The 12,310-nt window shown below is 38.4% G+C and overlaps 2 protein-coding genes across 2 annotated transcripts; both read right to left on the bottom strand.

Moving 5' to 3' along the window:
- Positions 1-1,414: 1,414 nt before the first annotated feature.
- Positions 1,415-4,548, bottom strand: micos10 (mitochondrial contact site and cristae organizing system subunit 10). Its single transcript, XM_084069275.1, has 4 exons — positions 4,393-4,548; positions 2,880-2,927; positions 1,753-1,859; positions 1,415-1,630 (listed from the first exon to the last, which is right to left on the bottom strand). The coding sequence occupies exons 1-4, from the start codon at positions 4,454-4,456 to the stop codon at positions 1,622-1,624; spliced, it is 228 nt and encodes a 75-aa protein (XP_083925401.1). The 5' UTR covers positions 4,457-4,548; the 3' UTR covers positions 1,415-1,621.
- Positions 4,549-5,616: 1,068 nt separating this feature from the next.
- sike1 (suppressor of IKBKE 1) lies at positions 5,617-9,451 on the bottom strand. Its single transcript, XM_084069268.1, has 5 exons — positions 9,028-9,451; positions 8,238-8,343; positions 7,781-7,923; positions 7,257-7,370; positions 5,617-7,116 (listed from the first exon to the last, which is right to left on the bottom strand). The coding sequence occupies exons 1-5, from the start codon at positions 9,184-9,186 to the stop codon at positions 6,925-6,927; spliced, it is 714 nt and encodes a 237-aa protein (XP_083925394.1). The 5' UTR covers positions 9,187-9,451; the 3' UTR covers positions 5,617-6,924.
- Between the last annotated feature and the right edge of the window lie 2,859 nt (positions 9,452-12,310).

Genomic DNA, 12,310 nt, shown 5'->3' on the forward strand with positions numbered 1-12,310 from the left:
ATCCCCCCATCGTACCAAAAACGTCCCTGCCTCATCCACGGCTAACAGCCAGAGTGAGCCATTCGGTGGCAGGCGGTGGGTTTTTCTAAGCTGCGTGTCACACGGTGATGACAGTGACCGGGGGAGGGCCAGTGGAGACGTGGGTTCTTCTGACTGAGCTTGAGAGCACGCAGCCGGTGAAAAGGAGGCAACTTAAAATGGGGACCAGTTTTCAGAATTATCCCTCACCTCACCTCACCTTTTGTTGCATTGCAGCCAGAAATGTATTTATTTCACCCTACAAACCTTTTTATTTTATTTATTTTTACACTCAAAAGAGAACAAAGAGAACAAAAGAGAACAAATGCTGTTGTGCAGCTGTTAAGCACAGGCTTTGTTCACAATAAGTGCTCTCAAAGTATGACAGACGGGGTAACAGCGTCTTTAACCACTTCCGACCATTTCTCGAAAATAGCAGATCTACAAGCTCACGACGCGTCACATCATAACACGTTGTGAGCTTGTAGATCGGCTATTTTCCCTGCGTAACACTGTCGTACAACAAAGTATAAATAAAATAGGGCTTAAGTGGTTATATCCCCGCTCCCTCTAATCCCTGTGTCGGCCACTCCAGCGCGCCTCCCAGCCAGAGCGCACGGCCTCTCAGGAGGAGTGTGTTGTTAATGCATGCCCATGCACACAGCCACCAAATGCTAATTCTGGACATGGTGGGTGTGTTGGTGGCCTCTTCTTCTGTCCTTTTTGGATTACGGTATTGTACGGCTGCTATATAGGGGGGCTAATTACAAGTTGTACATAATGACTTTGAAATGATACAATAATTTACAATTCACTTTCATGACTCCTGTGTACCTTCCAACTCAAGATCTTTTTTTGCCTCATCGGCTAAATGTGCATATGATTTGTGATTGGCGAGCACTAGAAAACCAAAACATGCATTGTACTTTTAGCACCCGCTGTTCTCAAGCAAACAGAATTCCTTTTTTATTTAAGTTCTTTAATCATTTTTCATGAAATGTTTTGCCATAAATTAGCTTTTATGATGTATTTCTTAAGCTTAGAAAAAAAAATGTAGGAACCACTGCAGGCTTTTTCAAGGCATGGCCTTTCATTGAATATTTTGATAACCATACCTCTCCAGAATAGAATGCTCTGTGTGTTTCAGGTGTAGTGGAAATAGTTCCCATTGGGGTACCCTCCTTGCAGACACACACACACACACACACACACACACACACACACACACACACACACACACACACACACACACACACACACACACACACACACACACACACACACACACACACACACACACACACACACACACACACACACACACACACTTTCTGTGACGGCAGGGATGGTGATTGGTGACCACACATGATTTTGTATGCTTGCTTTGTGAATAAATGAACTGAGTGACTGCTTCTTTTGTCTTTGTTTGAAACTATTTTATTAATAAACACAAACTGACCTGTTTTACAGGCACATACAAAGCAAACTCAAGTCAATTTATGGTCAAATTAAGTGTGGAAACTAAATAGTGCAAATGGTGAACCCCCATCTCCCCACCCGCAAAAAAAGGCAAAGAAAAGACAGGCCCTCGATGACATGCCAGCTATTGCTCCTGTAAATAACGAAAAGAAAAAAATAATTAGCTAGTGCAACAATACATCACTTTCATAAAGATATGGAAGTTAATCGGAAATAATTACATTTTGTCTTATTGTATGTGTAGGAAAAACTCACCTCCTTAGTTCTGTGCACCAAATAGTGTGATCTCAAATCGTTCTGACAGTTGGAATATGCTATGCCAAGCCCCGTTCCTAAGCCAAATGAAATCGGCCATGTGTGTCCTGTGAACGATAGAAGCACTGAATTTTATCCCACACTCATTAATACAAAGAAACACTTAATGACCTAAAACAAAAAAACCTTGCAATGCTGCTATGTGAAGATCTGTTCACTCCCTCATTTTGATTAATTCAGCCCTGTGTTATCAGTCACTAAACTAACCAGGCAAAATGATCCATTAAACCCACTGAAAAGTCATTGTATACATTTAATAATGTGGCAAATTTAGCTTAGAGCTGCATTCTGTAACGTTTATGTCCTAAGCAGGATTTGATTATCCACTATTTTTTTTAAATGTTTGAAAATATATGAAAAATGTTCAACATGGTTGGAAATGATTATGACGATAATGCGAAAGATTATTGTGATTATCTCAAATAATTGGGATCTCAAATAAATTTCTACCGCTCAGGTAAGAGGCAAAGCCCTCTTGGCCAGGGGATATTATAGATTGCACGAATGAGCTTCAGGCAGTACTATTCAACCAGTAGGTGTCCTACCGGATACCAAGGTCTAAATTTCTCAATGCAACCACTTGCAGATGTGCTAGTTATGTTGTATTATACTGTATATAATTACAGATTGGTAACATTTTATTAATTCAAATGACGAAATGAGTTCCGGATTGCAGCTTTACCAACTGCAGTCACCTTGGGGCAAGGCTCTCAAGCCAGGCAACAATTCCCACAATCTCTGAATGCTATAAAGAGTCTTTAACTACGCCTACTGAAAGCTGATAACAGAAGGTTGTCATCTGTTCGTCATTTCCGTTAAAATATATTTTAACTTTTAATTTCTGCTAAGCAGCAAGCTATTACGGCTTCGACTACTTTGATTTACATTATTACACCAAACAGGAGTGTGGGGGGGGGGGGGGCTGGGAATCCGCTTTACTCCTGTCTCTTCTGTTCTGGAAGCATTTTGAAAATTGTGTGAGTCAACAGTGTGGTTCAAGAGACTACCTTGAGGCTAATATAATGTTTAACAAGGCATGCGACATGAAATCCTTTGGAACTACTCACGTTTGAAAAACACCACTGAGAACACAATCCCTAGCCCCAGGCCAGCACCTACAGAAGAAAGAATAGTATTTAGGGGTGTAACAGTTCAATTGAATCAATTATAAACAAAAATAATCAATAATATAATAAAATAATCGATTAATAATTGATCCCTCTTTTGAGCACGTCAAAAAGTTTAAGAATGAATCTAAAATAGTAAGAATAGGCCATTTATAAGCTCGCAAAGCGTAGAAACTCACTACGCTTATCTGCTATTTCACTATTTTTGCACGACACTTACGCAACAAAGTATAAAATGAAGCTGTAACGTAATTAATCAATAAACCTATTGATTCATTGATATATAAAAATATATATAAAAAACACGCTCATCGATTATTTGATTAATTGGAAAAGTAATCGATAGAATAATCTCTAATTCTCTATGAAAATAATCGATAGTTGCTGGTAACAAAACTGTCTTTACATTTCACATGCACTAAAAAGCGAACTTGAACCAGATTGCAATATAATTTTAAAACTATGTTAAAGTACCAAAGTCCAAAGACACATTAATGGATGGATCGAAAACATAGCGCCTCAAACCACATCCAGAGGATATGAGGCTGCTTGAGAAGTCTGATTGCAATGCTTCTACAGCACGTTTACAATGGATTTGTTGACATTTTGACATCTTTATTGTTAATTTATCCATTTGCAACTCAGTGAGTGTACAAATATAACCAAATGGACCAGTTACATTTGTAACTATACTCTCAAGAGTTCAATGAATACTCAGGCTTTCACCCTGTAGCAATCTGATTACTCAAGACACATAGGCTTCACAATACACTCAAAATACTTCTCATTTGAACTGGCATTGCTCGGTATTGCTTCCCCTAACTTTTCATTGAACTCTTACTTTACTTATAAGAGGGATGCAAACGAAAAACAAAAAAAAGCATCCATAACCATAACACAAGCCTAGCTGAGTCTTAAAATATACTCTATTTAAACTGGAAGCATCATCAAGCAGCTTGGACTAGGACTGTTTTTAATGTTCTTTTTTCTTTTTTTTCCCCGTATAATTGTACCATATGGAACAAACTGTCAGTCTTGGTGAATTTAAGAGAACACATCTGCACACTTTAAACCTGTAATATAGAAATCAATATTTCTAAATCGCAGGTCAAACGCAGCAACAGAGACAATCGTTTATATTGGAGAATTATTTTCCTCACTGTAAAGGGGGAAAATACGTTGAATATCTCTATATTAATAAAGATCTTATATCGTTAATAATATATATAAATATAATATATGGCTAGCATATTGGGGAATTCAATAACGTTACATGGATATAAATACATTGAAGTGTCCTTATCTAGACCTTTATGTGGCTAAATGGTTAGCCTCCCCTTAGTGTGAGTCAATGACGACTGTGAGCTAACGTTAGCTGTCAGATTAGACAGACTGGGTCTTCATGCGGTTTTAGTTGCGTTCATTTCTTTAGTTTTTTTGGCCGACTATTTACCGATTTTGACGGCACAGTCTGCGAGGCATCGGTCCCACTTCTTCCCCAGCTCTTTTTCAGACATGTTTTAATGTTGCTGTTCTGGAGGCGATGAAATGTCAAATGCAACGCAGCTCAGATGAACTTGAAAAGCCAAAGTGTAGTGTATAGTTTTGTACTTCGGCGTACGACGGTGTCGCGCTTAGAAAATAGCAGATCTACAAGCTCACAGCGCTTCGCGTCCGCGACGCGCTGTGAGCTTGTGGATTTGCTATTTTCCGCACCGGGTGAAGTCTCGCGGTAACAGGATAGGTGGGCACTTAGGGACATCTGGGCACAGATGTAAAATTGGCTATTTTGTCCAAACTGTTAAGAAATACAATATTTGAAAAATGGTCTCAAGTAAAAAGTATGCAGGATTAGAACATGCTTAAACATTCGACAATTAAGTTTTAATATTTCTACAATTGCTACAAATTGCTACAGAACCTGTAGCCTATATCCAGTCATGTTGGGGCATAAACAATATGTTTAGAAGGATACAATTAAGTCTGAAAATGATGTACCATGCATGTTCACATCATGTATACTTTTCATTACTTAAGACCATTTTTCTAATATTGTATTTTTTAACATTTTACAAAATAGACAATTTTACATCGAGGTGCCCAGATGTCCCTAGTGCCCACCTATCCTGTTACCCTCGCGATGTGTGTTGCTTTCTTGGTAGGCCCAATGTCGCCATCTAGCGACACAGCTGTGAGGGCTTGACGTTAGGAGGTTGAGGGTTCCTATGTTTCCATTTGAAATTGCAATACTTTGGATTTTCGTCATTGTTCGACAGGCTGTATAATAAAAAGTTTGGAAAAGTGATTCTATGACGACATAAAATAGTCTAGCCAAATGTGTGTTTCATTCATCATCGCAAAAATAAATGTTCCCCATATACTGCAGACTGTGCACAACTTTTCCAGAACCGGATATTAGTGTTGTGTTCATTCTCCATACTTTTTCAAACTTTTACATTTTATCTAAATTATGATGCATCTGCTTCACGTTTTCAGATCATTTAAACCCATGTAGTAACAGAACAAAGCAAAGCATTCTAGAGCATTATACAAATCCATACATCATACAATTTTTATAATAAAGGACAAAGGAAAACATATGGCCACGGTAGGCCTATTGATAGTAGACAGTAGGGTGTGGTACATCAAATCATTATATCAACACTGAATACAAATGTTGTTGATTTAACTTTTATTTGACACATATCAATCTACTGCCATGAAGTCACTACAGCACATTTACCTTAAAAAATCTGATTTCCTGAGATGATACACAACTTGCAATTACATACAGTGTCAAATTGCTTGATGTTTACAAGACAAAAAGGTTGACCATTTTAAATTGTGATTTGTACAACCTAAGTAAGTAAAAATGTGACAATGTGATAATCTCAGATATTTGATTACCCTGCATCCCAAATCTGAAATCTAGAAAAATGGTATTACTATGCACACACCGAAAGACGTCAAAGGATTGGAAATTGTTACTAATGAATTCTACAAACAGATTTTGACAAAACGTATCAAAAACACATCAAACAATCACGTACAAATAATCCATTGTCACTCTACACCAGGCAGATGGACAGACTTGTGAAATAGCCAGGAGTCATATTAGCGCAGGAGTGATTATAAGGCTTGTATTCAAGATAGCACATCCTCCAAAGAAAAACGGTGCAGGCTCAAAATGAAGGTATCATCACTGGACTCCTACCGAACAGCAGGGATGATTATGAGCATTTTGTAACCATTTCAAAAGCTTGTGACTGTGAACAGCAGAGGGACACTAAAGAGGTAGAAACTATGTCCTTAAAAGCAAACGTGTTTTTCTTTGGCCAAAATAAACAAAATTCACCCTTTACCAATCCCACTGACACTTTCCTATTTGAAGGCCCTTTCCACCCGTCTGTGCCTTACAGTGCTTTAGCTCTTCTCCTTGTAAAATATGTTTTATGGTATAGTGGTAACAATACGATCTCAATGCAAATCTTGAGATGGTAGTGTTCAAATTCACTCCAACCTGCACATACACTTGTGTAGACAGAATGCATTTCATTTCTCATATTAAAACTCACTTTTAACCACTTAAACCCAAAATGCTTAGTTGACCAGAGTCCCTCAGTGCTCTATTCTACTTTCTCTGTAGACTAAATATCTTTGCCACAAATCGCTCACAACATGTCACAACGCAATGCGTTGTGAGATTGTGGATCAGCTATTGTTTTTTTTTGGCCCCAGAGTAGGGACACTAGGGTTAATGTGGTTAAAACTCAATTTATGTAGAAATGTAATAGTATCTATCACCTCTGTACACCTGCAGGTAGATGTTTTTAACAGTCACAAGCAATATGCTAAAACATATTGCAACGCTGACTGGACTGAATTCCAGCCTACATTGAAGAGTAATGTGATTAACACAGCTGAAGATGCAGCCAGACCGTGTCTGATTGCTCCCTCAGGGACGACGTTTCGTCCTGACACCATTCTAATCACTGGATGGTGATTCCACGGATGGTGAGGACTCCACGGATGGTGAGGATTCCATGGATGGTGATTCCACGGATGGTGATTCCACCGACTCTTGTGCTGTCGCCGGTTGGTTGGTTGGTTCTTCCTTCTGTATTTTCACCGAGCTCTTGCTGATGGTCAGTAGGTCTCGCAGCTCCTTGTTCTCAATCTGAAACAGCGGTAATTAAAATATGAGTTACGTAACTTGACTGAAATGATAGAAGCACTGAATTGAATGTGAACATGAGTGTGACAGAGTGTAGTGCACCCCTTAAGCCCTGTCCCCCAACACAACACTGTTCTTCTTACCTCTAGTTGAGCCAGCTTCTGTCTGACAGAACAGTAATGCTCATCGTCCACCTGAACCGCTCTTCTCATCACCTGGCCCATCTCACATATCCGCTCCACCTGGCTCTGCACTTCCTAAATGAGAGAGAAGCAGTCGTCAGTTGTCACTCAAAATGTAATTGAAGTTAGAGCACCACCCACACTGGACTTTTGGGATCGATACAGATGATACATTGATTGATTGGTTGATTAATAGACCTATATTATAATTTGGCATTCTCATAAACAATATATATGTTATATACATATATGTTATATACATTGTTATATACATTACAATTCACATTTATAGGCCAATATTTGCATTAATTCTAGGTCATTTCAATATAATATATATGTTTTTTAAAGCAACTGTTATTGTTGTCTAGATATGGACTAGAAGGTAAATATCTTAAAGTTGTCCCTCATCTGTTTGCCCTACTTTTAAGAATGACTAACTGATGGTGCAAAATGCACCACGTTCACCACTTTGAAGCCCACTTTACCTTGGCATGGTCTTGGTGGAGGCTAAGCACAGGTCCAGTGTCCAATTCCTTCTTTCCCATCATGAGCTGTAGCATCTGCTTACGGTATCGACCCATGATCAGTTCGAGCGCATACTGGTGTTCTTCGAGAGACAGCCATAGCTCTGTGGAGACAGTTACTGTACGCTAATTCTTTTGTCGGTAGCAGTTCAGGGTTCCGTGTCTTGTTCAAGGACACAAGGACGGGAAGCCAGGAGGAGCCGCGGGATAAAACCGGAATATTCCGGGTCCCAGGTAGCTGCTCTACCTCCTAAGCCACTGCACTTTAATAGCGAGCACTATTAAAGTGAAAATGTTTGACATGCTTGAAATAGGGGAGCCAGGTTGAAAGTGATTAAAGTGGACCAGTCAATCTACAATAAACAATACAATAAACATCAGCATGGTGACAAAGGCATGACGACGTGGTGTGTGTTACCTTTATTCTCTTGTTGCAGTTCTTTGATTTGTGTGTTCTCCTGCGTCAGAAGGACATGAGGCTTGTACTTGGTCAGCTCCTGAAGCTCAGAGTTTTCCTCCATGTACTGTGGAAACACGGGAGACATTCAGATGGCACTAGATCAAATGTGACACTGGAAACAATGTAACGTCTAACAACTTATACTCTGTAGTACTGCCGTGTTGCTTGTCGACAAGACCAGATCTACAAGCTGACAACGCACCAACGGTCTTGTAGATCACTTCTTGTCGGCAAGCGACGCAGTCAAGTCAGTATAAATGTAGTTAAATAGTATATTATAATCTGCTGTTTGTTTTGGTTTATTCGTTTGTTTGTTTAGGTATTAGCCGATCTAGATCTTAAATCTTGATTTTTTTTTGAAAATGTTATGCTTTTTTCCCCCCACTAAACTTTTATTCATTTTTCATGAACAAAACACATAAGACAAAAGACAAACGATAGACATCACATATGTTGCCAAACATTTCAGCCCTATTTAAACGATGCTAGGCGTTGTGAGCTTGTAGATCTGCTATTTTCAAGACGTGTATACATTTTATACATATGATAACTTGTGAAATGGGACATTCTGCAGAATGAGAACTTTCTACTTTTTCTACTTCAAGCATATTTTGATGCCAATACTTTTGTACTTTTGCTCAAGTACATTTTGACTACAGGACTTTTACTTGAAACAGTCTTTCTACATTGGAGTATTGATACTTTTACCCACCACTGGTAAAAACAGTGTGAAGCTACTCTCTGTTACCTTGTCAGGGAGGGCATTGCCCACCTCTCTCATGCCCTGGACCCTCAGGCTGAGCTGTCCAGACTGCTCCACCAGCCCCTCTGCTGCAGTGTCGTGCTCTTTGAGTCTCTCCAGGAGGGTCCGGGCATCGCCCAGGACCTTCTCTAAAGTACACGCCATTAAGATCACACCGAATAACACACTTTACCCTAAACGTTCACTAACCACCATTAGCTAATAAGCTTACATAGACGAGTCGACAACTAGGCCCAAAGCTTTTTTTCTCCTTCTTTTTTTTTTGCAAAAAAATAAATGTTTGCAAGTCAGGCCTGTGTATGCAACATATGTGTTTGTAGATCAAATGTAACGTATGTACAAGTAAACAGTAAATGTACGGTCATGTTGTTGTGAAGTCCACTAAACTGTGGAGAATTTCCGAGATGACTTGATTTGACGTCACTTCCGCATTTCAGCAAACGGGGTGTGTTCAAGAACTGCATGTGTTTGTATCATAAAGCGATGGCTATGGTTTGTCTGTTTCAACAACAATCCAAACATGTAAAATTAAAGTGTGTGTGTGTGTGTGTGTGTGTGTGTGTGTGTGTGTGTGTGTGTGTGTGAGAGAGAGTGTGCGAGAGAGAGAGAGAGAGAGAGAGAGAGAGAGACACCCCAATGGAAACAAGCCATAGTGCTTTCTTGGGTTAAAAAATCCTCTTAACAGACCTTGTATTGAACTGTACTTCCCTGTGCTTGTCTTTGCAAACTGTTAATAAAGTATTCAATTAATCATCACTTGCATTTCACTAGTTTGTCCTCTATCCTGTATGAGTTCTCTCTCCCTGATTGTATGAAATTGATATGACCTGACAATGTATTTTCTGTTTAACTAAATAGCTGGAGAGACAGGGAGACCGCTATTACTGAGCAAACAATGAACAATGAGCAATGATTGCTATTAGAATATCTACAGTATTTAACACGTAAATATCACTTGCTGCACCTTTACAAAAAATGTCTGGAAGGCAGGAATATTGTCCGACCCATGTAGAGTACTATTGTCTGCTTGTAACGTGAATAATGACTAAATTCTCCTCGTGTAACATCATCAATACAAGGCAAACATGAACTACTTCTTGGTTGTTTATTCACCTTCAACTTGGCCGGCATGGCATTATAGGCAAACCTTTTCAAAAGTCTTCCAAAATAGCTACAATAGCTGATGTACTGTACAGGGTCACAGCACATCACATCACAACTTATATACGGCTTAAAGGTCACAGGTCACAACTAGGATTTAGGATTTCTTATCAACAAAAGTGACACTCATACACCTGCTAAACAATATCTTGGCCAATTCTCTCCCAAGAGTACTTAGGAGATGGGAGATCAAATCTAAGGTCATGTTTCTCAGTTTCACTGTATGAAGTACTTATATAGAATGTACACAGTGTGTGATAATGGTGATAGACCTCTGACTGAACAGTCATAGTGAACATATAATGACATGATATAATAACATATATAACAGTATAATAAAGTATAATGAACAGTTTAAAACTCACAACTGAGTAAACTACCCATAAGCATAACATGAAAAGGAAACTTAAATGTCTACACAAAATTACATTGATCCATGAACCTTCAGATTATTAAAGCTGCACTATGTAACTTTCCTCTTCTAATAAATGATTTGAATAAATTCATTTGAATAAATAATTACTGCATACTGGAGTCAAAAACAGTTGGACGTTGGACTGAAAGTCAGTTTCTCCTTCATTCAGATATATCTGGTCCTCCAAGGTGCTTTAATATCTGGACTGAAAATGTCTATATTGAAGCAAGTGTATATTTAGTTAAGTAAATTGTGTCATGTTTATGTATACATACATGCATGTTTATTTGAGTTTACGTGACAAAAATGGCATTTCCCACAGAATGAATATATTTTAATTGTTATAGATATAGTGTTTTTTATTTCACACTTGATTTAGCAATGTTGAACAAAAGGGACATTTCAACAATAAAACTGACCTTTCTTCTACCTCTCAATGGAACCCTACAAATATATATATAATCAAAGAAATAATGTGGAATTTCTTTGAGGCTAGCCATGGGAAGGAAAGAGAAGTCTGGAGCTCTCTGCTGAAACCATTGCCCCTGCCACCGACTCCAGATAAGAGGTTGAAGATGGATGGATGGATGGAGTAGGGGTGTAACGATATGTTTTAACAACGATTCGATACGTATCACGATACTTGGTCGTCGATACGATACATGAACGATACAGGTTAATTTAGAACGATTCGATTCAATGATTTAAAATTGATATAGTAACTATTTATTTACCCAAACATTCTGTGTGAAAAATAAATACCTGGATACTGGATATAAACCCCTCTTTCTCTTTTTTCTTCTTAAAAGTACTTAGTATTGATAAAATGTATTATTTGCATTGCAGAACGATTCGTTAAATCTCACTATAGTCCATCAAGCCATCAGTTTGACACCTGGACAGTTGAAGAGGCGTTTCATGTCTGTGTGAAAGGAAGGAATTGGTGTTTTGGACTGCGCCTGCTTTTAATATTCAGGAGGTGTTGATGTTACTGATGTTACTCTTTCATCTGATCATGTCCCAACATGTGGAAATACACCAGATAATCCTAGGAGACCCGAAATGATTGAGTTAAGGCACATTGGAGAGTGTGCAAATTACAAATTATTTTCACAAGTTAGCAACACTTTTATGTGATTTATTTACAAACAAATGAGAGCCCAATAGTATGGTTTGAAAGTCTGACCAGAAATATTTCTTTTTGGATTTAATTTAGATACAAAAGTGCAATCTGAGACTTTATAGGTAAACAGATATTTTGCAGTAATTTAATTATTATCAAGACTTTTCCCATTTTGCCTAAATATATTGTTGAGAATGGACTGTCATCATGATTTGTGTGCATGGGGATCTCATTTTAAACAAGCTTGGTGCTTTATGAGTCTTCCAGTTTAGTAGACCCTGTATTGTGAATTTGTACTTCCATGTACTGTTGTTCTCATGTCTTACTAAATAAAGTACAGAAATCAATCAATCAAACTGAATAGCCTATCTTTATAATCACTATAATGAAAATGTATATTCAATTTATAACTCTATGGTTATAATATATCTAGAGGGCGGACTGTCCCGCCCCCACCAATTCATTCCAATGGAAGTTGCTCACCAGCGCATGAAGCACCCGGAAGTACCTATACTTCATTAGATTGGCTCCAATAGCGGAGCCAATAGAGCATGCGCACTAGCGTTTCA

The sequence above is a fragment of the Gymnoscopelus microlampas genome (genome assembly GCF_963454915.1).
Source record: "Gymnoscopelus microlampas genome assembly, chromosome: 10".
Classification (NCBI taxonomy): domain Eukaryota; kingdom Metazoa; phylum Chordata; class Actinopteri; order Myctophiformes; family Myctophidae; genus Gymnoscopelus; species Gymnoscopelus microlampas.

What these genes read in the sequence shown, in the direction of transcription:
- micos10 (XM_084069275.1), bottom strand. Translation starts at nt 4,456, where the DNA reads ATGTCTGAAAAAGAGCTGGGGAAGAAGTGGGACCGATGCCTCGCAGAC. An exon ending in AGACTGTGCCGTCAAAATCG is followed by an intron (nt 2,928 to 4,392) that starts GTAAATAGTCGG and finishes TTTCTTCTGTAG; the next exon opens with GTGCTGGCCTGGGGCTAGGG. An exon ending in CTCAGTGGTGTTTTTCAAAC is followed by an intron (nt 1,860 to 2,879) that starts GTGAGTAGTTCC and finishes TATCGTTCACAG; the next exon opens with GACACACATGGCCGATTTCA.
- sike1 (XM_084069268.1), bottom strand. Translation starts at nt 9,186, where the DNA reads ATGGCGTGTACTTTAGAGAAGGTCCTGGGCGATGCCCGGACCCTCCTG. An exon ending in GCAATGCCCTCCCTGACAAG is followed by an intron (nt 8,344 to 9,027) that starts GTAACAGAGAGT and finishes GTGTTTCCACAG; the next exon opens with TACATGGAGGAAAACTCTGA. An exon ending in ACTGCAACAAGAGAATAAAG is followed by an intron (nt 7,924 to 8,237) that starts GTAACACACACC and finishes CTGTCTCCACAG; the next exon opens with AGCTATGGCTGTCTCTCGAA.